Genomic DNA, 23,429 nt, shown 5'->3' on the forward strand with positions numbered 1-23,429 from the left:
TCTGGGAGTCACTTCCCTTTGTCTGAGAGCTGCCCATACATTTGAGTTCAGAAGTTTTCTTTTTTTCTTTATTGATTTTAGAGAGAGAAGAAGGGAGAGGGAGAGATAGAAACATCGATGTGAGAGAACATCGACTGGCTGCCCCCCACACGCTCCCCACCAGGGATTTGGCCCTGATCAGGAATTGAACTGGCGACCTCTTGGTGCACGGGTTAACGCTCAACCACTGAGCCACACTGGTCGGGCAAGTTCAGAAGTTTTTATCAGGGAAAGAGTAAATTCTAGAAGGCTTCAAATCTAATTCCTCAATACCCCCTATTTGATAATATAGCAGCTCAACCTAACAGCTGTTGAAATGGGAATGGAGACAGCCCACCAGATACCCCCATCATTTGGTCAGAAATATCATCAATCTCCAACAGCAACCAGGAAATAGAATAGCTTTGTACAAGACTGGGCTTAGAATGAAAACTGTAACCTATCAATTTAAACAGAGCATAAGTATTTCAATATTACAGCAGAAAAAGTCCCCTCCTTTTCCTCTGATACACATACCAAATGTTTATTTCCCATCTTCTTCAAAATGAGCGGGAAGGGAATGAATACTGAGCAAAACAGGAAGAGAGCAGACAAAAAGACCAAAGTTTCAAGGGAACATATAGATCACAGGAGGGTATCAAGTTATTAACAATGAAAAACAAAAAAAGTGAAAAGCAGCCTGGGTTCTAATGTCATCACATTCTCTCTTTAAAGGAAAGTCTATATGAAAGCCAAATTTTAATCAAAAGTCAAGTACATTCTTCAGGGCACTATCCCCTGAGCAATATCAAGGTAAAATGACTTATTCTTGCTTTCCTTTAACACTTTCTTTCCACCTTCATTCGGACCATAACCTCCATATTAAAAAGTGTCTTTGTTCAGACTGGCAAGAAAACAACTGTTTTAGTTTTAGCTTTCTTTCATAAAATGTTTTCATGCCCCCTACCTTATCTCAACCCCCTGATTCAAATAACCTTGCCTATATTTGGATGTTAGGCCAACTCTTCCACAGGCCACCCACCTGTTGATTATAATCAGTTTCATTAAGGCACTAACTTTAGGTGAAATTCAAAGAGCTTCATGGGTCAATCTCCTAAATACTAACATATAAGTAGTGGAGCAGCTTCCTTTTAGCAAGCTTCATGAAATTAAATGAGAATAAAATGATGAATAAATGTAGCAGAAGCACATTACTTTATATTACCCTCTCTGAGGGACTAGATAACACCTACTGCAGTCAAGAGTGATAAAGATGACCACTGCAACACCAATATCTGCAGACAATCACAAAACCAAAAATCAGAGCTCCTTTAAGAAATTGGTTAGAGTAGTCCTTGCCAAGTGGTTCAGTTGGTTGGCATGTCGCCCCTTGCACCAAAAGTTATGGGTTCAAATCCTGGTCAGGGCACATACCTAGGACGTGGGTTTGATGCCAGTCAGGGTGTATATGGGAGGCAACTAATAGATGTTTCTCTCTTTTCTTTTCTTTTCTTTTCTTTTCTTTTCTTTTCTTTTCTTTTCTTTTCTTTTCTTTTCTTTTTTCTTTTTTCTTTCCCTCCCCTGCTTCACATAAATAAGGGGAAAATAAGTCATAGGCTAGCTCTTTTTGTTAATAATTTTAATTGATATTGAGATTATTCCCCATTTTAAATTTTTTTTAAATGTGCCCAGCTGGTGTAGCTCAGTGGTTGAGCATTGACCCATGCACCTAGAGGTTGCCGGTTCGATTCCCAGACAGGGCATATGCCCAGGTTGTGGGCTAAATCCCCAGTGGGGGGCATGCAGGAGGTGGCCAGTCAATGTTCTCTCTCATCAATGTTTCTATCTCTCTCTCCCTCTCACCTCCTTCTCTCTAAAATCAATAAAGAAAAATTTTTTTTAAAAATGTACAATGCATAACGTACAAAAATTAGAAAATTTAAACATGTACACAAATCCGTAATTCTTTACAATAAAAATTTTTCATTTGTAGTCCGGCCAGTGTCGCTCAGTAGTTGAGCATCGACCCATGCACCAAGAGGTCACCAGTTCGATTTCCAGTCAGGACACATGCCCAGGTTGTGGGCCTGATCCCCAATGAGGAACATGCAGGAGGCGGCCAATCGATGTTCTCTCTCATGGATGTTTCTATCTCTCTCTCTCCTTCTCACTTCCTCTCTCTCTAAAATCAATAAAGAAAAAAAATAAAAAATAGAAATTTCATGTTTAAATTACATTTTTGATATTTTTTTAAAAGGCATACCTATGAACTTTTTAAAAAGTAACCTATACTCCTAAATTAAGCCATAACAAATGAGCAATCTAACTTAAGATCACTGACTCTTTCTATAGATTTTTATCTCTCGAAAAGAAGACCAAATTGATCCACTGAGTAATTAGCAAAACTAGAGTCTCTTTAGCAGTTTACAAATGACAAGACAAAATAACTATACAACCCAGCACTAAAGTTTTCATGTTAATGTTAGATATACTGCACTTTTTGAAAATGTGAAATTCTGGTTGATAAAGAGATCCTTAACTAAAGTATTTATATGAAGAAATTATATCTTGATGACAATTTTCTTCCACCAACTAATGCCTAAGAGATTAAATATTCACCTACTTGTTAACTTTGAAAAGGTGCCCCTCTTATTTCACCCGGCTATCTCTTATCTTTTAGGTCTCAGCTATTACTTAAACTCTTCCAGAGATTTTTCCAGATGAAATGCTCTAGTTAAGTACTCCTGATAGCACTTTACACTTCCATTAACATAACATTTATATACACTATATTGTGTGATTGGCACAAGTAGGTGCTCAAATATTTGTTGAATGAAATAGTCAAAAGTAAAGTCAGAATAGTCTCAAAGTGATAGAGAAGTCAACCCTTCAGATTAGGCTGTAGCTGTAAATACGGGGTGAAGGTGAGAACAGAGGCCAGAAAGCCATGGGTGGAAGAGTATACTCCCTTGTGAAGGACAAAGTCTTTGCAAGAGCATCTAAAAGTAGGATGACAGTCAAACAAGACTAAGAAAGACTATAGTGATTTACACCAACCCATTCACTTTTATAATGATACACATGATTGGTTTAAAAATTAGATGAATCAATTGAAGAAAAAGGATACATATTTTTTAAGTTACTTAAAAGGTTCATAAACTGGAAAAGTCTCACCTGTCCTGGGATCAAAGAGCTGATTAGCTTCTAAATCGGTAAAAGTATTAAAACAGACAGGACATTTGAAGGAAGCCCGGTTGGTGGAATCTCTCTCATCAGTTTCAATCCTCCTTCTCATGTGGTCCAATTTATATTTTACCACATTAACAAGAGTACGATAATTGATAAAGTAGTAGTTGTGGCGAGTGGTTTTCCCATCTGCAGCAGTTTCTACTCTCATTCTGCATTTGATGAACTTGTCTCCCTTTAAATTGTTCAAAACTGATCGAAGTTGCTTCCGATCAAACTTCAGCAGCTCCAACATATCCTCCTCTTTCACACAAGGGTTCCGGATCAAGATGTCCAAGGCCAAAGCATGCTCAATGCCATAAAAACCCCGGATCACATACTTGGCTAACCTCTTCAATGCTGCGGGAACCTCGGTGAGGACATCTGGGTCTGCCATCTTTAGCAGCAAACTTCAATTTTAAATGTACTAAATTCAGAAAAAAAGAGAAGATTACCTAGGTATAATAAGGATAGTAATCATTTTAAATTTCGAATAATTAACCCATTAGGTAGCTATCACTACTCTTGGGAATGTTATGAAGGTACTCATCAAAACATTGTTTTATAAGACTTATAATGCCTAAGAATTAACAGAGAACAAGATTTTCCTCTAGAGTACACAAAAGATTACAGCTAAAAAGCTTGACATATTTCTTAAATGGTTATTTTCATGATCTACAGTGTGCCTGATTCAAAAAATTAACTAATTACTTATAGCAATGATACATATCAAGCCCACTTTATTTCAGAAAGAGAAACACAAAAAAACTCAATGAAGTCTCACTATCCTTAATGCTATAGATTAGCAATTTTCAACCTTTTTCATCTCATTACACACACAAACTACTAAAATTCTATGGCACACCAAAAAATATATTTTATTTTTTGCCAATCAGATATTGCAGTTTTTAAAACCTAGCAGTTAGCATATCCTTAGAGTATCTTTATTTCTTGAGGGAAATTTTTCTACCAAGATAGCCCTGGCTGGTGGCTCACTTGGTTGGAGTGTTGTCCTGTGCACCAAAGGGTCATGGGTTTGATTCCCAAGCAGGGCACATACCCAGGTTGCAGGTTCATCGTTCCCTGGTAAATCCCCAGTTGGGCGCATATGGAAGGCAACTGATTAATGTTCTCTTATGTAGATGTTTCTCTCTCTCTCCCCCTTATTCTCTCTCTAAAATCTATAAAAACATACTCTCAGATGAGGATTAAAATTTAAAAACTTTTTCTATCAAGACAGATCCCAGAATGTTTTACATAGTCATGTTTTCACAATAAAATCACAAACAAACCAATAAACACATAAGTAATCACCAAATGGGGTGTTTACCAAAATCAATGAAATTAACAATTAGAGCCAGACAGCTTTACCAACCTTGCCAAGTTAAATCTGATGACCAATTAAGTAAATACCATACAGTCCTTAAAAAAAAAAAAAAAAAAGCCCAAGATATCCTTAAATACTGGACCCCTTGCAGAACAAAGCAATTGTACCCAATTCTTATGTCATGAACCATAGAGCTGACTTTTAGAAGCCCCAAATGGCAAGGGCTAGACTTTCATGTGATTGTTAAAAAGCATGGACTTTGGAATTCAGAGTTAGACACCCTGTTTTAGTAGCTGTATGATACTGAGCAAATCCCTTAAACCACCACAAGCAATACTTTACTCTGAGAAATAACAATATCAACTATCTCAGTGAGGTTTTTGTAGTGAACGAGAAAGTAATGCGCTTAGTGAAGAATAAATGACAATGTAAGTAATGTGCTTAGAAAGCACTTATTAATAAGAATAGCTGCCCTGGTTTGGCGCAGTGGTTAGAGCATCGGCCTGCGGTCCAGAGAAACCCCAGTTCGGTTCCCATTAAGGGCACATAGCTCGGTTGCAGTTTGTCCCCGGTCCTGGTTGGGTCATGCGGGAGGCAGCCACTCAATGTGTCCCTTTCACATTGATGTTCTCTTTCTCTTCCTCTCTCCCTCCCAATCTATCTGAACAAAAAAATGGAAAAATGTCCTCAGGTGAGGATTAAAAAAAATAAGAATAGCTTCCATATTGCCCTGGCTGGTGTGGTTCAGTTGCTTGAGTGTTGTCCTGTGCATTGAAAGGTCGAGAGTTCAATTCCCAGTCAGGGCACATACCCAGGTTGCAGGTTCAATTCCTAGTTGGTGTAAGTGCAGGAGGCAATGGATTGATGTTTCTCTCTCTCCCTCTCCCTTAAGAAAAAAAAAAAAAATCAGTAAAGATACATTTTTAAAAAATAAAAAAAGAATAGCTTCCATATCAATTTAATATGTCCCAAACTAAAAATGGTCAGGCTATCAGGAAAGACTATGTGAGATGACATTCCCTATAATATAGGGAAAATTTTAACAGACATCCCATTGAATTATTTCAATAAGCAATCATATTCTGTTATTAACACTGTTTTCTACTGAACCTTTTATTTAAAATCAATGGATATCAACCCTATCAGATTAAATATTTCTTTTCATAGGAAATATTTTTATATTCACAGTACTATACTAAATAGATATTCCTAAATAACCAGCCTATACACATATTTGGTGTGGGGGTGGGAATATAATGCCCTACACGTAACAAAGAAAAAATAAGTTATTTATAATAAAATATGTATTTCATATTGTAAACACTCACACATAATTATATAAGAGAACAAAACAGCACCTAGATTTAAACCTGTGGTTTTACAGCCTTCCTGTTATCCCAAGGCTCAAGGGTACCCAGCAAGTGCCTGGTTTCAACACCATAGTATCATAGCACACTATCAGAAACATTTTGTTCTCCTTTCCAATTTGGTTGATACATTGTACTTGAATCCAGTTTTGTTTTTTTTACATGCTCAGCAATTGGCAAAACACAAAATATGGCTTCAGAAACATCCAACAGACCAAAGAATGGCAGGCAAATGTCAAAATAACCTATTTTCCAATAATTGTCCAATATTATTTCCTATTATTGTATTCCCTTCTGATCTCCTACTGAATACACTCCATATTTTGGAACCAATGGTTCACAATCTTGGCTGTAAAGTAGAATCATCAAGAAAGTATTTACAAGTACCCAAGTGGGCCCTATTCCCAGAGATTCTGTTTCAGCTGGTGTGGGAGGGTCAGATTAGGCATCATCTTATTTTAAAAGTGCTTTATGTGACTTCAATAAACAGAAAAAGTCCCTGACCACTGCACAAGACAAATCTGGTGACTGGCTATTACATATCCTACCAATGCCCATCACATTTGGAGGACCCTGTGCCACTTACTTTGCCTGTTTCCATTGCCTGAAATAACTTAGGGGGTCCTAAAAATTTGAGCAAGGGTGTGATATGAAGACTCTGCAGTCCAATAGTTTTGGGTGTTGAATCCTAGTTCCACCATTTCTTAGCCTGTGGCCCTGAAAAGTCTCAGTCTGTTTCCTCATGCATAAAAAGTGATCAACAGTTCCTTCCTCATAGTTGATATATAGATTAAATAAAATAATCCACGTAAAATATGCTGCTTTCAGAGGTGGCATGTCCAAGAGGTGGCATGCCAGACGTGGCATGTCTTTAAGGAATGTAAGTATTTCATTAAGTATCAGTATTCATAATAAGAACTACTATTTAGAAAAGTGACTCTTACAATATGAGGAATGTATTGAGGTAACTGAAGATGGATGTACTGTGAAAGTATTAGGAGCTATAGTAATCAAACCAGAACTAAGAAAACAAGCAAAAATTTGCAAGAGAACAAGATGAAACTTATTACAGAAACAAAATCAAAAGGACCCAATAATATATTGGAAACGGAATAAAAAAGTAGGAAATTTTTAAATAGTTACTTGGTTTTTTGAAATGTTTTATTGTGGTATAATACACATAACAAAATTTACCAATTAACCATTTCTAAGTATACAGTTCAGTGGTATTAAACACATAGATAATGTTGTACAACTATTCACCCCATCCATCTCTGTAACTTTTCATCTTGTAAAACTGAAACACTATCCCCATTAGTAAAGAATGTTATTAATACACTAAGATATAGCTATTTGTTTTAAGCTAGTGTAACCAGGAAAAGAACTACTATGAAACATAGGTTAACACCTGAAGAGAAACAGATTTGGAAGAAATGAGGCATTCACTTTTAGTTGCTTGTCTTTGAGGAAATACTACAGAATAGTCCTGTGAAGATGTCCAGCAGGTAGCTGAATGAATGAAAATGGAGCTCAGGAAAGAAGTCATGCCACCTTGTTCAAAATTTCTACATTCTAAAATTGTCCTTCCTCACCACTGCTTTCTCTTCTCTATCACTTCTACTTCCCCACATATGCTGAAGTTCCTACACAATCTCTAGATCTCTTAAATTATTTAGGCCAGAGGTCCCAAACCGGCTGCATCTGTCACAAGGTCTGACCAAAAGAATATCATGCAAATTTTCTGAGTTTAGTTGTCAACATTTTAAAATAGTGGGACTTCACAGAAATCTCAACTTTCAGTTCCTCTTGAAAACCGGAAATATCTGAGGAAAAGTGTTTTTCCAGGTTCCCAGATGGAAAAAATAAGCTGAAAAGCAGCTGATACTTTTTAACAAGAGCTCTTCCCTGGTTTCTGGAAAATTTTATGTGACCTCTCCCTATTTTCTTCTTTTTTGCCCCATTCCCTCCCAGTCTCACCTACCTCCCTACCCAGCACAGATCCCCAAAGATCTTGTTTCCGAATATGTATTCTAATTGTACAAACATTGAAGAACTACTGCACACCAGACACAGAGTTAGAGAAACAAAGTTGAAATGAATGAATGCTCTGCACTGTCCCTGTCTGTCTTATCTCCAGCCACACTAGCACACTCTCAAGTTCATCAGCCACACACGCCTTCCCCACTTCCAGGCCTTTGCACATGCTGTTCTCTCTGCCCAAACTCTCTTCTCCTAATCACCCTTCACATCTCAGGTGACATTTCCTCAGGGAGACCTCCTCAGAGTCCCCTTGATAGCCTAGTATGATCCCCTTTCACAAGTTTCTATGACTTTTTCCCAACCTTCTTCGTTGCAGTGAATAGACTTGTACTTCTCCATCTCTATCTCTGAGAACAGGGTATGGTGCTGACCACTGACTTTCCAGAATCCAGCACAGCTAATCAAGTACTTCCATAAAACTCTCAATAGATCCCCTAAGCACGTGTTCTTCCAACATGCCTACCCCGCCAGCTTCCCCCCAGTTTACTTCCTCCACTGCTGCTTCCAGAGTAGAAAAAGACAGGCTATTGGAAACCCTCTTCTTAAACTTAAAATGGTTTTAAGCAGGAAGCAACAGGATCAAGTTTGCCATTTTAGAATACTATGCTGACTGTAGGATATTAAATAAACGGAGAAAGGAGAGGATGTAGGGTTCCAGTTTATTAATCCAGTAAATTACTTCCGTATATTACTGCACCAGTCCCGTAAGAATTTGGTTCTTTATACATTTAACAGCCGTTTTCTCAGTTACCATACTTCATGACTCTCCACGCCTTCATACATAAGAAAGCAGCATACCACCGCGAAACCTCTGGACCCAGCTGCCTTCCACGAGCCCGGTTCGGTAATGTTCACTCCTCCCCACACTGCGAGACCCCCAATCCCCTCGGATTCTGCCAGCTGAGTCCAGGGGTCACAGTCGGTGGAGCCAAGCCGGTCCTACCCGAGGTCGCACACGGGCCGCTCCGGGGTCAATGGTTCTTTGGAGGAACCAGTCAAGAGAGTAGTTAAGGGGAGGAGGGAGGCTAAGGAGAAAGGAACGAAAGGAGGAGAAACCCTGGAATGCGACTCCGGGCCAGGGAACCCAGAACAAGGAACAGGGAACAAGGTTTACCAAAGCGAATCCTCCAACACTGGCGCTACAGCTTCCCTCAGCGCCTCAACTACCGGCTTAAACGAGCCTCGCCACTCATGCGACAAAGAAAACGCCTTATTCCTGCGACCTGCTTTGAAAACCACCTACTACTTTTAACCAGGTCGGCCAATCAGCACAGTGAAGCCTTCAATGATGGTAGTAACGCTCTGATTGGCCAATGAAATTGAAGGCTCTGCCCTCCATGTCCAGCTCTGATTGGCCTACAATCCGGAACAGGCGTTTACCACAGAAAGGCAGTGTCAAGATGGCGTCCCTGGATCGGGTGAAGGTACTGGTGTTGGGAGACTCAGGTGAGCGGCTTAACCCACCTATTGGGCTCCCGACACTTTTGAATTATCCGATAACTACTACTCCCTCCCCCGCCACCTAACTGGCTCCGGTCCAGGGCTGAAATCCCGCTCAAGGCCTAAAGACTACACTTCCCAGAGGACTTTGCTCTTTTGACGAAGCGGCGGCCTCTCGTCCCGGGGGGCGCGGAGTCCGGGCCCTTCTCCGCCTTCGCAGCTTTTCACGTCGGTCTCCTAGATGACTGTAACCTAGCACGTATTGTCAATTCCTTTGTTTTAAAAGATATACAGACATTGAATAGTCTGTTGCGCGCGGTTCTAAGAAAACAGAAGTTAGGACCATGCCTTCAAGAGATTTTGTTTATTAAGGATGTCAAATGTGCAATAAGAAAAATGCTTTTCATCTATTAACTCATTTAATCCGGAGATCAGCCCTATTACTCCATTTTCCAGATGAGTGTGGCAGAGAGCTCTAACTGACAGAACCGGTTTGATCCCAGAGTCCAGATACTTAAACACAAAGCTATATTATGAAATGAAATATTGGATGATAGTCCTCTTTTACTCTCAACTGGGCTTGGCTTCTTCTGTTTTATCTTAATTGAAAACCTATTACGTGCTAGATTGTAAGAAATAGAGAAATTATGATAAGGGCCATATTATGAAGTAACTAGGACTTAATGTTGAGCCCAGTTTAATCCTAGTGTTAAAATTCTTTTGTCACCTTGGACATTTGAGAACTAGAATTGGAGTCTGCATTTCCCCCTCCCACCTCACTATCCTCCCTCTCACCATACCTCCCCTCCTATGCTCTTTATGAACTTGGAATAAATGCTAACCTTGCATTTCATAGTTGTGCTTTCCTGGAGTTGACCTTTGAGTGGGTGTTCTGAGCAGAGACATTGTGCCAGATGCTTGGAGGTGGAGGACATCCCCTCAAAACCTTGAAAACTATCCTGAATAACAGAACTAAATAACATTGCTGGGGAAAGGAGGAGGTTGAAAACCTTTTCACCTGGCTTGAAGATTATTTACATTATAAAATATTTTACAGAGAACATTATTTAAAATTCCCTTAAGTGTGTTGCATTATGAAATTCTATGAACATAATACATGTATGTCAACTCCAGTTCTTTAGCTTGAAGTGGTGATAAAGTTTATTTAATAAAATCACTCAGTTTTACAAATAAAGTAATGGTGGTCTAAAGGGATTTGGCAAGAGTATCACCAAGTAGGGTTTAGAACTGGAATATAGAGCTAACACAGTTTCATGATATTTGAAGTGGGTGTCTCTCTCTCATAATTCCCTTTTCTATTACATCTGACAATCCCTTTGATATTAGATATTGTTGGAAGTTGTCGAATTTTTTCCCCAAAATACACTTAAGTATGTACTACAGAGCAGGTACTGTATTAGGTTCTGGAGTTATATTTGTGGAGTCAATGCATTACATAACAGGGTTGAATTGGCTGCTGCATTAAATGTGGAAAAGTGATCAGGCAATTAGTAAGCATTTTGTTTGTTTGTTTGTTCCTTGTAATTTAGTTGTAAAACAGAAGACAGTCATGACCACCATGAAAGTGACTGATCTTGTTACACATTGATGTTAGCCTGTATGTACAAAGTCAGTTACTGCCTTATCAGTTCCCTTTTAACAGTGATTTGCTATCAGAAAGGTTGGAATGCACTTATTACACTTCATCTGTCTTTGTATTCAAACTTCAAAGTTTACTTTTGAATAAAGGTGTATTTCCCTCATGAAATTTGGAGTATTTCACAAATACATAAAGAAATGACTTGGGATTTAGAGATTTGTTTTGTGTCCCATAGAGATATTTGATAATTTAGTAAGGAATTCTGAAAGTCTCATTAACATGCATACACTGACTTCTCTTTGTTCTTTCAGAGATAGTGGATGAGCTTAATACATTACCAACAACTACGATTTGTAGCTGGTATTTATTTAATTATATTGGGCCTTTTATCCCCTAGCAAATCAATGAATTTTTAATCTAATTTAGTTCTAACAGTAAAAACAGAATCAGAACTTCCCAAAATTCTTAAAGAAATGAATAGTTAGCCATTATTTCTGGTACTTCAATTTTTCTTACTGTTTAGAGTTCATCCAGTGTTAGCTAACTCTTATCACCCAAACTTAATTCATGGAGAGCTATATGTGTTACTACATAAAAATGGTTACTCTAATAGAGTTAAGCTTAATTAGAAGCTCACGCCTTGCATCAAATGCTAACTAAATGCCTCAATATATGCCTCCAACATAAAAAAACTAATATGCTAACACCAAAATCAACAGTATGCCCCCCAAATCATAGATGCAGTAAACATGAAGACAAAAGCTAAGTTTGAGCAACAAAAATCTTAAATGTCTATGCAAAAGAAAAATAATAAAAGGGAAACCTGGGAAAATGTTTGATTCAATTCCATGAGACGACTAATCTGTGAAGCAGTCATGAAAACTGATAGCACTGGGCAACTACATAACATTGTTGAGGTGCCCCAAGACTTGCAGGTTTATGTATATGGCTGGTGGCAGAGTAACCAGATGAAAGTTGTCAATATAAATCAAGAACTTTAAATGTTTATTTTCTTTTACATATTAACTCCACTTCTGGAAAGTTATACTAAGGAAATAATCTTAATTTTAAACAGAAGTTTAAATAGAATTTTTTTCTTAGCATAGTGAAAATTTTAAAACATCTAATGAGGGAATGGTTAAGTAAATTGTTATGTCAATGTTCTGAACTACAATGGAGATATTAAATATGTTTAGAAGATTCTATAATAACATGGAAAATTTTGGTCACTAAATAAATACTAATTAAGAACCTATTCTGAGTATTGGAGATTTTTTTTGAAAAATGAGTAAAGCTCAGTCCCAGTCCTTAAAGAAATTAAAATTAAACATAAAACCTATAAACAAATAAGTGTAATAATGAGTTTTAAGTGTTCTATAGAAAAATGTACAGGGTACAGTAGAGACCCAGATGATGGTGCATAATGTGCTTAGTTTACCTGTGTGGAGTCAGAAAGGACAATAACTAGCCCTGGCCAGTTTGGCTCAATGGTTAGAGCTTCCACCCATGGACCAGAGAGGCCTGGGTTCGGTTCCCGCTAAGGGCATGTATGTAGGTTGCAGTTTGTCCCCAGCTCCGGTTGGGGTCATGTGGGTGGCAGCCACTCGATGTTTCTCTCTAACATCAATATTTCTCTCTTTCTCTCTTCCTCCCTCTCTCCCTCCAGCTCTATCTGAGAATAAATGCAAAAATGGCCTCGGGTGAGGATAAAAAATAAAAAAAGAAGAAGAAAGGACAATAACTAGAATGTTGATGCTGAGTCTTGACAGATTAATTCACCAGGCCAATGGAGAGTGGGGTTTGGGGAGAAGAGTAATATATTCCAGACATAACCAGATCTGTAAACAAAGGCTTATGATTTATTGTTTTTGAGTATACCATGTATATATTCACAATAATCATCTGCTTATAGAAAAACTTTATTTATAGAATTAAATCTACATGTTGACAATAGTGCTCTTCAGGTGATTTTTTTTTTTTTTTAATTTTTTTTTCTTTATTGATTTTAGAGAGAGAAGAAGGGAGAGGGAGAGAGAGATAGAAACATTGATTAGAGAGAACATTAATTGGCCACCTCCTGCATGCCCCCCACTGGGATTTGACCCACAGCCTGGGGATGTGCCCTGACCGGGAAATGAACCAGTGACCTCTTAATGCATGAATCAATGCTCAACTCCTGAGCCACACCTACTGGGCTTCTTTTTTCTTTTTTAAAAATACTTTTTAATTGTCTGTAAATACAACTTAATATAATAAAAAAATGATAATTTTATACACACAAAGACATGGTGTAAATTTTTGATGCAACAAATGATGCGTAAAGATTCACCAACTATGCTTGTCATAATGGCATCAACATGCTATTAATTGAATGAGTGTCTCCATTGATGTATAGGGAGAACTCATTTTCTTTCCCCTTCAAACAGATTGCCAGAACCCAGGAGAGCTAAAGGAAAATAAAGTGCTGCCTTAGGGTAAAGGGCCGTGATGTAGAAGAGGGAGTAGAGTTGCTCTCTTTTTCTAAAGGGTAAAGCTGGGCCAAGTGGTTGGCTGCCTTTCATAAATCACTGTATGAGAGAACTGGAGTGTCTAAATAAGGAGTTGTATAATGGTGAGTCCCTCCCAATGACAGTGTTCAAGCACAATCTGGAAGACCATCTAACAGTGCTACGGAAGGGGCCTCTCCATTGGTGATCAGGATAGAGGATTACCTCCAAGATCTGTTAATATTCTAAATCCTAAGAAAGGCTGAATAGATGAAATCATTCGAAAGGAAAGAATCAGTCCATATGCAATTGCCCTAGAATGGACGTTCTCAAAGTGAGGCTTCTGGACCAGTAGCATCAGCATCACCAGGGAGTTTGTTAGAAGTGCAAAATCTTTGAGCTCCACAACAGACCTGATGAATAGGAAACTGGGGGCAGGAACCAGCATTCTGTGTTTTAACAAGCCCTCCCTAATGTGAAATTTTAGAGAACACTTTTCTTGATAATCTATTAATAGAGTATTAAACATTTGGTGTGAACACCCTTTAAACAGCCATTCTTGACAAACCATTATCACTGCATATTCTTAGTTATACTTTTACCATCATAGATTTCAGCATGTCTCATATGACTAGAGTTCTTGTATCTTTTACAGGTGTTGGGAAATCTTCACTAGTTCATCTTCTGTGCCAAAATCAAGTGCTGGGAAATCCATCATGGACTGTGGGCTGCTCAGTAGATGTCAGAGTATGTTTCCTATATTTTAGTAGTCATATTAAAAGTAACTTGTTCAAACTGTGTAATCAAATTACAGTACTGTGGTCAAAACTAAGTAATGGTAATAACTGAGCTGTATTGAGCATCTACTCTGTGCTAGATACTATGCCAAATGCTTTACATGTCTTTGCTTATTTAATTTGTTTTTAAACTGTGAGATATAGCTGTAGAAACTGCTGCATAAATAAGTAAAGTAACTTGATCAAATTCACTCATTGTTTAATAAGCAGAGTCACGATTTGATCCCCATTAGTCTGATTCTAGAGACTTCAGTTTTAATTATTATGCTGTATATGTAGAGTTAACTTTACATGCTCCATAAATAATTCTGCCTAAGCATTTGTCACTGAAAAATCCAACTTTTGGCTAGAAATAGCGCAAAGACAAAAGTTTCTGGAGCCTTATGTGGAGGTTGTCTGTTCTACCTCACATTTAGGAAACACAGGTGCGGTATACACTGAATTAAGTGTCTTCCCAGGTATTATTGGTATTTGCTAATTCCAACTACTCTGGTCCAAGTGTTTCTTCTGCTGGCATACCTCTCTCCATTGAGTTAAGAACTAGAGAAGAGATGGTAATTAGCTAGACGGACAGTTATTTTCCTTTAGTACTCTGAAGCTATTGTACCACAGTCTGCGACTTGTTTTGCTGCTGATTAAAAATCTTCATCAGAAATCTTTGATATGTAATTTGCTAACCTATGTTTAGGTGTGGATTAGTTATTAGTCATTCTATTCAGGAGTTGTGCTTCTCGTGGCAGTCTTCATTTTTTCAAAAGTTTTAGCCATTGTTTGTCTTCCTTCATTCCTCCAATCCTCTCCCTTTGAACTTCTATTAGATGTTTGTCCTCTATATCTTTTAATTGCACTTTCACGTTTTCTATTCTTTGTTTCCTGTCAGTTCATTCTGGATGATGTATTCCTATCTATCTTCAAGTTAACTAAGAATCTTTTCAACTATGTCTAATCTGCTTTTAATATATCCACTCAGTTTTTCATTTTAGTAACTGCAGTTTTTAGATGTTCTTTTTTGGCTCTTTTGCAAATATCAAAGTTTTTCAGAATATCCTAATCTTTTATTATGGTTTTACTTTTTTATTTTAATCATTTTAAACATACTGTTTTATGGTTTCTTTTGGAATGTTCTATTTTTTTCTGGGTGGGTGGTAGATATCCTACTTGCTATATATGTTAACTCTACTTCATGAAAATGTGTCTTTTTGTATGGTTTGTAATTTTTTAAGATGATCACATCTTCAGCAAGATTTTTTTCCTGTTCCTTGTGGAAGTCCTGTATGCTGTGTTGTGAAAGAAGTTAGTGCCTTTTCATTTCTGTTGCTGGTAGAGCCCTAGGGATTTTAGTGGTCCTTGTAATTTTCCAGCTAGGAGTTTCCATGCCATCTAAATAATGTAAATTCCCCTCATGTTCGGTTATAGCATGGGCCTATGGTTTCCATTTCTTGGGACCTTTTTATTCACTCTCTACCACTGGTACGTGAGATCCCTGATAGAAAATTTTTTATGTTTTCCTGAGGCAGTGGATAGAGTTTTTCCTAATATCTTTCACTGACTAGGCAACTCATCAAGGGCCTAGATTTCATGAAGAGAACTACAGCCTGGTCTTTGTCACTCACCCACATATACTCTTGCCTTAAAAGCTGGAAAACAAATCTCTATTCCTGGATGGATACTAAAACTCCAGGGACCAGACCCTGAAGCTATATCTGAATCTAGGTCAGTTCCTACTTCTCACTCTGATTTTAAGTTCTTTCATTTCTAGCATCTGGGGATTTTCCTTTCTTTTGAGTTTGTCCTCTTTATTTATTTTTTAATATTTTATGACATTTCCATGCATGCAAAGTCAGAGGGTACCTCTCTGCCATTTCAGCCTACCATGTTCCCAAATTCTTAGATATGAAAGAAAAACAAATTCTAGATAAAGAGTTCAATCACAGCTTTATTTAGGATTGGAAAACTCAGTAGCAAGTTCTGGACAAAATTATCCTTTGCACTTTTCTAGCTCCCTTCCTGTGAGATAGCATACTGGAGGGATAAAAACTTAGAATTAATCTCTCACTTCCTGGGTCAGTCTTCATATTGCCTTTTGCTCCTTAAATAGTGACCTTAGACTAATCAGTTTACTTCTCTGAGTCTTAATTTATTTGCAAAGTTGAAGTAAATAATACCTGCTTTATCTAGCCTACAAGTTTGTAGGGAGGATCACAGAAGTTTAAGAAGCGAAGTTATTATAGTGCTTTACAATTGAAAATTGAACTTTAGTTCAGTTTTCTGTCCCCCCACCCCTTTATCCCTGTCCTGCCTTTCTTAACCCCACCCAGAGCTCAGTCTGCTCATGTAATTTACCTTTTGGTCCCCCCTCCCCTCCACTTCTTATTGAATTGGCTAAATCTCTGGTACAATGTTGAATAGAAGTGACAGTGGGTATCCTTGTCTCATTCCCAGTCTCAGGAAATTTTCAGTGTACCCTTACATCTGGTGTTTGTTGTAGGATTTTTTTGTAGATATGCTTTATCAGATTATAGACATCCCCTTCTGTTCCTGTTTTGATGAGAATTTGTATAATGAACTGGGGTTGTTTTTTTATCAGTTGCTTTTTCATGATAATCATAATAGTTCAGCTTAATTTTTTTACTGTGGTAAATTATGTTGATTGATTTTTAAATGTTAAACCAATTTTGTATTCTTAGAATAAATCCAACTTGGTCTTGATGTATTAGTCTTTTCATATAGCACTAGATTAATTTTGCATCTAAATTCATCAGAAATATGTTATTTTCCTTAGCTTTTGGAGTTTTGGTATCAGGGTTATGAGCCTCATAAAATGAGTTTGGAACTGTTATTTATGTATCTATTCTCTGGAAAAATTTATGTAAGATTTATGTTATTTCTTTCCTACATATGTGAAAGAATTCACAGGTGAAACCATCTGGGCCTAAAGTTTTCTTCGTGGGAAGTTTTTAAATGACATTAAAGAAAATATGAAAATGACTATGTTCTTGTGTCAGTTTTGGTAACATGTTTTTGAAAAAATTTGTCCATTTCACAAAAGCTGTCAAAAGTTTGTTTTTATATCTTTTATTGTCTTTCAATGTAGGTAGGATCTTTAGTAATATTATTCTTTTCATTTTTGGTATGGGTAATTTGTGGCTTTTTCTGTTTTGCCAGAGGTCTATCAAGGACCAGTTTTTGACCTTGTTGTTTTTCTTTATTATATATTTGTTTTTTATTTCATTAATTTCTACCCTTTAATATGTTCATACCTTTGGGGGTTTAATTTGCTGTCTCCTCCCTCCCTCCCTCCCTCCCTCCCTCCCTCCCTTCCTTCCTTCCTTCCTTCCTTCCTTCCTTCCTTCCTTCCTTTTTTATCCTCACCCGAGGACATTTTTATATTCATCTTCAGTTAGAGCAGGAGGGAGAGAGGGAGGAAGAGAGAGAGAAACATCAATGTGAAAGAGACACATTGAGTGGTTGCCAGACACATGACCCCAACCAGGGCCGGGGACAAACTGCAACCGAGGCACATTCCCCCAGCGGAAACCGAACCTGGCACTCTCCGGTCTGTGTGCCGACGCTTTAACCGCTGAGCCAAACCAGCCAGGGCTGCTGTCTTTTTTCTAACTTCTTGAAATGGGTCCTTGTTTCATTGGTTTTTCAGCCTTCCTTTTAGAACTTTAAGGCTCTAAATTTTTAACTAGGCACAGCTTTAGCTATACCTCTTGTTCATTATCATTCAGTTCAAAATGTTGTCTAATTTCCACTGTGATTTCTTCTTTGACTCCTGGGTTGTTTAGAAATATGCCACCTAATTTTCAAACATTTGAGAATGTTTATCTTTTAATTATTGCTCTTTAGGTTATTTTCATTGTCTTCAGAACACACTATATTATTTCACCCTTTGAAATTTGGGGAGATTTGTTTGATGTCCCATTATATGATCCATTTTAATAAATATTTCACGTGCACTTGAAAAGAGTACAGATTCTGTAGTTGTTGGGTGCAGTTTTCAGATATGCCAGGTTGGTCAAGTTTGTTAATTATTTTGTTCACATCTGATTTTTTGTCTGCTTGTTTCATTACTTACTAAGGAATGAGTATTATAATCTCCAACTATTAGTGTCAATTTGTATATTTCTCATTTTAATTATGTTAACTTTTCTCATATATATTTTGAGATTATATTACTAGATGTATACTAATTTAAGATTGTTAAAACTTCCTGAAGGATTTAACATTTTATCATTGTGGCATGTCTCTCTCCAAATCTGATAATGGGTTGTGCCTTGAAGTCTATCTTGTCTGATAATAAAATAGCTAAACCAACTTATTTATTTTTCTAGTTTTATTGAGATATAATTGGCATATAACTTTGTATTAAAGTGTACAACATAATAATTTGATATGTGTATATATTACAAAATGATTTCTACAATAAATTTAATTAACATCTATCACCTCACAGTTATAATTTTTTTCAGTGATAAGAACTTTTAAGATCTAAGTGTACATCAACAGATAAATAAAGACAATTATATATACACACAAAATGGAATATTATTCAGCCATTTGCAACAACAAATACATATAAATATATGTGTCTCTTGTAAGTAGGATATAGTCAAATTATGTTTTGTTTTTTTGTTTTTAATTGTGGTAAAAGACATAACAAAATTTATAAACATAACCATTTTTAAGTGTACAGTTCAGTATTGTTAAGTATATTCACATTGTTATGCAGCTATTCTCCAAAACTCTTTTTGTCTTTCAAAACTAAAACCCATTCATTAAACAAGTCTCCATTTACTTCTGGCTCGAAACCACTATATTCAGCATTCTGTCCCTACAAATTTGACTTGATCTAGGTACCTCAGATAGGTGGAACCATACAGTGTTTGTCTTTTTTGTGACTGGCTTATTTAATAAACTTAGCATAATCTCCTTAAGATTTATCGACATTTTAGCATATGTCAGAATTTTAATCCTTTTATTTATTTATTTATTTTTATAAATTTATTTTTGTTACAGATGTTTCTTCTTTTTTCCCCATTGACAGGCTCCTTCCCATCCCCCCCACCCCATCCCCAACTTTGTTGTCTGTGTCCATCAGTTATGCATATAAGTTCTGTGGTTTATCTCTTCCCTCCCTGCCCTACACCCCCTCTTCTGAGGGTTGTCAGTCTATACCCTACTTCCACGTCTCTGGTTCTACCCTGTTCCTCAGACTGTTATGTTCATTATATTCCAAAATAAGTGAGATCATGTGATATTTGTCTTTCTCTGTTTGGCTTGTTTCGCTTAGGATAATACTCTCCAGGTCCCTCCATGTCGTCTCAAAGGATAAGAGATCTTTCTTTCTTACAGCTGCATAGTACTCCATTGTGTATATGTATCACAACTTTTTTATCCATTTGTCTACTGATGGACACTTGGGCTGTTTCCAGATCTTAGCTATTATAAATAGTGCTGCTATGAACATAGGGGTACTCAGATTTTGTTTTGATAACTAGTCTGATAGTCTTGGTCTTTTAATTTGATTCTTATACTTTTCCCCCAGATATTCTGGTTCAGAGTTATGCATGATACCCAAGAATCTGCATTTTGAGAAACACCTGAGATGATTCTGGTATAGATGAATAATGTTTTAAGGAACAAGGGTTAGGTCGTAGAATCAGTCTTCCAAGGGTATATGGAAGTGGTTAATGAGAAGACTTGCCCCAGATTGGTACGATTATGAATCTGCTACTGATAGAAAGCTAGTAGGTATTAATAAGGTAAGGGGAGAGGGAAGATAATACAGGTGGATGGTACAAAGCCTCTAAATAATACAGGGTTTTTTGTTTGTTTGTTTGTTTGTTTTTAATTAATTTATTTTTGTTACAGATGTTTCTCCTTTTTCCACCACTGATTCCCCCCCTCTTCTTCCCACCCCGCCCAGTCCTCAACGCCGTTGTCCATGTCCATTGTTCATGCACACATGCATATAAGTTCTGTGGTTTATCCCTCCCCAACCACCCCCACTTCTGGGGATTGTCAATCTGCACCCCACTTCCACGTCTCTGGGACTACCCCATTCCTCAGATTGTTATGTTCATTATATTCCACAAATAAGTGAGATCATATGATACTTGTCTTTCTCTGTTTGGCTTGTTTCGCTTAGGATGATACTTTCCAGGTCCCTCCATGTCATCTCAAAGGATAAAAGATCTTTCTTTCTTACAGCTGCATAGTACTCCATTGTGTATATGTACCACAGATGTTTTATCCATTCGTCTACTGATGGACACTTGGGCTGTTTCCAGATCTTAGCTATTGTAAATAATGCTGCTACAAACATGGGGGTACATATATTCCTTCTGATTGGTGTTTCAGGCTTCTTAGGGTAATATTCCTAGAAGTGGAATCACTGGGTCAAATGGCACTTCAATTTTTAACTTTCTGTGGTAACACCATATTGTTTTCCATAGTGGATGCACCAGTCTGCATTCCCACCAGCAGTGTACTAGAGTCCCCTTTTCTACACACCCTCACCAACACTTGTTGTTTGATGATTCATTGATGGCGGCCATTCTGACAGGTGTGAAAATTTGCATCTCTCTGATGTTGGTGATGTTGAATCTTTTCACATGTCTCTTAGCCATTTGTATGTCCTGTTTGGAGAGGTGTCTATTTAGTTCCTCTGTCCATTTTTTAATTGGGTTCTTTGTCTTCCTTTTGTGGAGTTGTATGAGCACTCTATATTATACTGGAAATTAACCCCTTTTCTGATATATCATTGGCAATGATGTTCTCCCATACAGTGGGTTGCCTTTCCATTTTGATGATTGTATCTTTCGCTGTGCAGAAGCTTTTAAGTTTGATGTAGTCCCATGTGTTCATTTTCTCCTTTGTTTCTGTTGCCTTAGGTGATGTATCAGTGAAAATTCTGCTGCGTATGATATCTGAAATTTTGTTGCCTACCGTTTCTTCTAGGATTTTTATGGATTCATGAGTCACATATAAGTCTTTTATCCATTTTGAGTTTATTCTTGTGTATGGTGTAAGTTGATGGTCTAGTTTAATTTTTTGCATGTAACTGTCCAGTTTTCCCAACACCATTTATTAAAGAGGCTGTCTTTACTCCACTGTATGCTCTTGCCACCTTTATTAAATATCAATTGAGCATATTGTCGTGGGTCCATTTCTGGGTTCTCGGTTCTGTTTCACTGGTCTATATACCTGTTCTTGTGCCAGTACCAGGCTGTTTTGATTATAGTGGCTTTGTAGTATAACCTGAAATCTGGTAATATGATCCCTCCCACTTTGTTCCTCTTTTTCAAGATTGCTGTGGTTATTCCAAGTCTGTTTTGGTTCCATATGAACTTTTGAAGTATTTGTTCTAGTTCTGTGAAGTATGTCGTTGGTATTTTGATGGGGATTGCATTGAATCTATAGATTGCTTTGGGTACTATGGACATTTTAATGATGTTAATTCTTCCAATCCATGAACAAGGTATGTGCTTCCAGTTTTTTATATCTTCCTCTATTTCTTTTTTTCAATGACCTGTAGTTTTCTTTGAATAGGTCCTTTATTTCTGTGGTTAAGTTTTTTCTTAGGTATCTTAGTTTTCTTGCCGCAATAGTAAATGGGATTGTTTTCTTAGTTTCTCTTTCTGTGAGTTCATCATTGGTGTATAAGAATGCTATTGATTCCCTGACGTTAATTTTGTATCTTGCTACTTTGCCACATTCATTTATTGAGTCTAGTTAATTTTTGATGGAGTCTTTGGGGTTTTCTACGTATATTATCATGTCATCTGCAAATAATGACAGTTTCACTTCCTTCTTTCCAATTTGGATCCCTTTTATTTTTTCTTCCTGTCTGATTGCTGTGGCTAAGACTTCCAGTGCTATGTTAAATAAGAGTGGCGAAAGTGGGCATCCTTGTCTTGTTTCTGTTCTTAAGAGAAATGCTTTTAATTTTTGCCCATTGAATATGATGTTGATTGTAGGTCTTTTATATATGGCCTTTATTATGTTAAGATATGATCCCTCTATTTCCACACTGCTGGGTGTTTTTATCAGAAATGGATGCTGGATTTTGTTGAAGGCTTTTAGGCATCTATTGATATGGTTATGGAGTTTTTATTCTTCATTTTATTTATATGGTGTATCACGTTTATTGATTTGCATATATTGTACCAGCCTTGCATCCCTGGGATAAATCCCACTTGGTCATGGTGAATAATTTTTTTGGTGTATTGCTGGATCCGATTTGCTAGTATTTTGTTCAGGATTTTGGCATGTATGTTCATCAGGGATATTGGCCTGCAGTTTTCTTTCTTTGTAATGACTTTTTCTGGTTTTGGGATTAGAATTATGCTGGCCTCATAAAACAAGTTTGGAAGTCTTCCTTCTTCTTGAATTTTTTGAAATAGTTTGAGGAGAATGGGTGTTAGTTATTCTTTGAATGTTTGGTAAAATTCCCCTGTGAAGCCGTCTGGGCCTGGGCTTTTGTTTGCTGGGAGACACTTGATTACATCTTCAATTTCTTCTGTTGTTATTGTTCTGTTCAAGTTTTCTATCTCTTCCCAGTCCAATTTTGGGAGACTATGAGTTTCTAGAAATTTGTCCATTTGGCTTAGATAGTCAAATTTGTTGCCATGTAATTGTTCATAGTAGTTGTTAAGGATCTTCTGTATTTCTGTGGTGTCAGTTATTATTTCTCCTCTTTCATTTCTGATTTTGTGTATTTGGGTTCTCTCTCTTTGTTTCTTGGTGAGTCTAGCTAAGGGTCCATCAATCTTGTTTATCTTTTCCAAAAACCAGTTCTGTGTTTCCTTGATCCTTTGAATTGTTTTTTTTTGTTTTTGTTTTTGTTTTTTTTTTGGGGGGGGGGTCTCTATGTCATTTATTTCTGCTCTGATCTTTACTATTTCCTTCCTTCTACTTACTCTGGGGTTTTTTGTGTTTGTTTGTTTGCTTTCTAGTTCTTTAAGTTGTTAGGTTAGATAGTCTAGTAGAAATTTTTCTTGTTTCTTGAGGTAGGCCTGTAGTGCTATGAACTTCCCTCTCAAACTGCTTTCGCTGCATCCCATAGATTTTGTGTTGTTGTGTGTTCATTTTCATTAGTTTCCAGGAAGTTTTTAATTTCTT

General features: G+C 37.1%; 2 protein-coding genes across 6 annotated transcripts in view; one reads left to right on the forward strand and one right to left on the reverse strand.

Annotated features, from left to right (window-relative positions):
- The window catches only part of GTF2E1 (general transcription factor IIE subunit 1), a 42,469-nt gene extending 33,273 nt beyond the window's left edge, over window positions 1-9,196 (reverse strand). For all 3 annotated transcript variants that reach the window (XR_004956846.1, XR_004956845.1, XM_036243691.1), the window contains exons 1-2: window positions 9,092-9,196; window positions 3,193-3,670 (exon numbers count right to left, since the gene is read on the reverse strand). Coding sequence is in view for 1 of the 3 variants with exons in the window: in XM_036243691.1 (XP_036099584.1) it covers window positions 3,193-3,640 (448 nt within the window). In the remaining 2 variants the exon portion in view is untranslated. The remainder of the gene's footprint in view (window positions 1-3,192; window positions 3,671-9,091) is intronic.
- Window positions 9,197-9,355: 159 nt separating this feature from the next.
- Window positions 9,356-23,429, forward strand: part of RABL3 (RAB, member of RAS oncogene family like 3) — a 48,540-nt gene continuing 34,466 nt past the window's right edge. For all 3 annotated transcript variants that reach the window (XM_036243744.1, XM_036243747.1, XM_036243745.1), the window contains exons 1-2: window positions 9,356-9,423; window positions 14,159-14,250. In XM_036243744.1, the coding sequence (XP_036099637.1) occupies window positions 9,378-9,423; window positions 14,159-14,250 (138 nt within the window). In that variant the 5' untranslated portion in view covers window positions 9,356-9,377. The remainder of the gene's footprint in view (window positions 9,424-14,158; window positions 14,251-23,429) is intronic.

Source organism: Molossus molossus, unplaced genomic scaffold (assembly GCF_014108415.1).
Source record: "Molossus molossus isolate mMolMol1 unplaced genomic scaffold, mMolMol1.p scaffold_m16_p_5, whole genome shotgun sequence".
In the NCBI taxonomy this organism is placed as follows: Eukaryota; Metazoa; Chordata; class Mammalia; order Chiroptera; family Molossidae; genus Molossus; species Molossus molossus.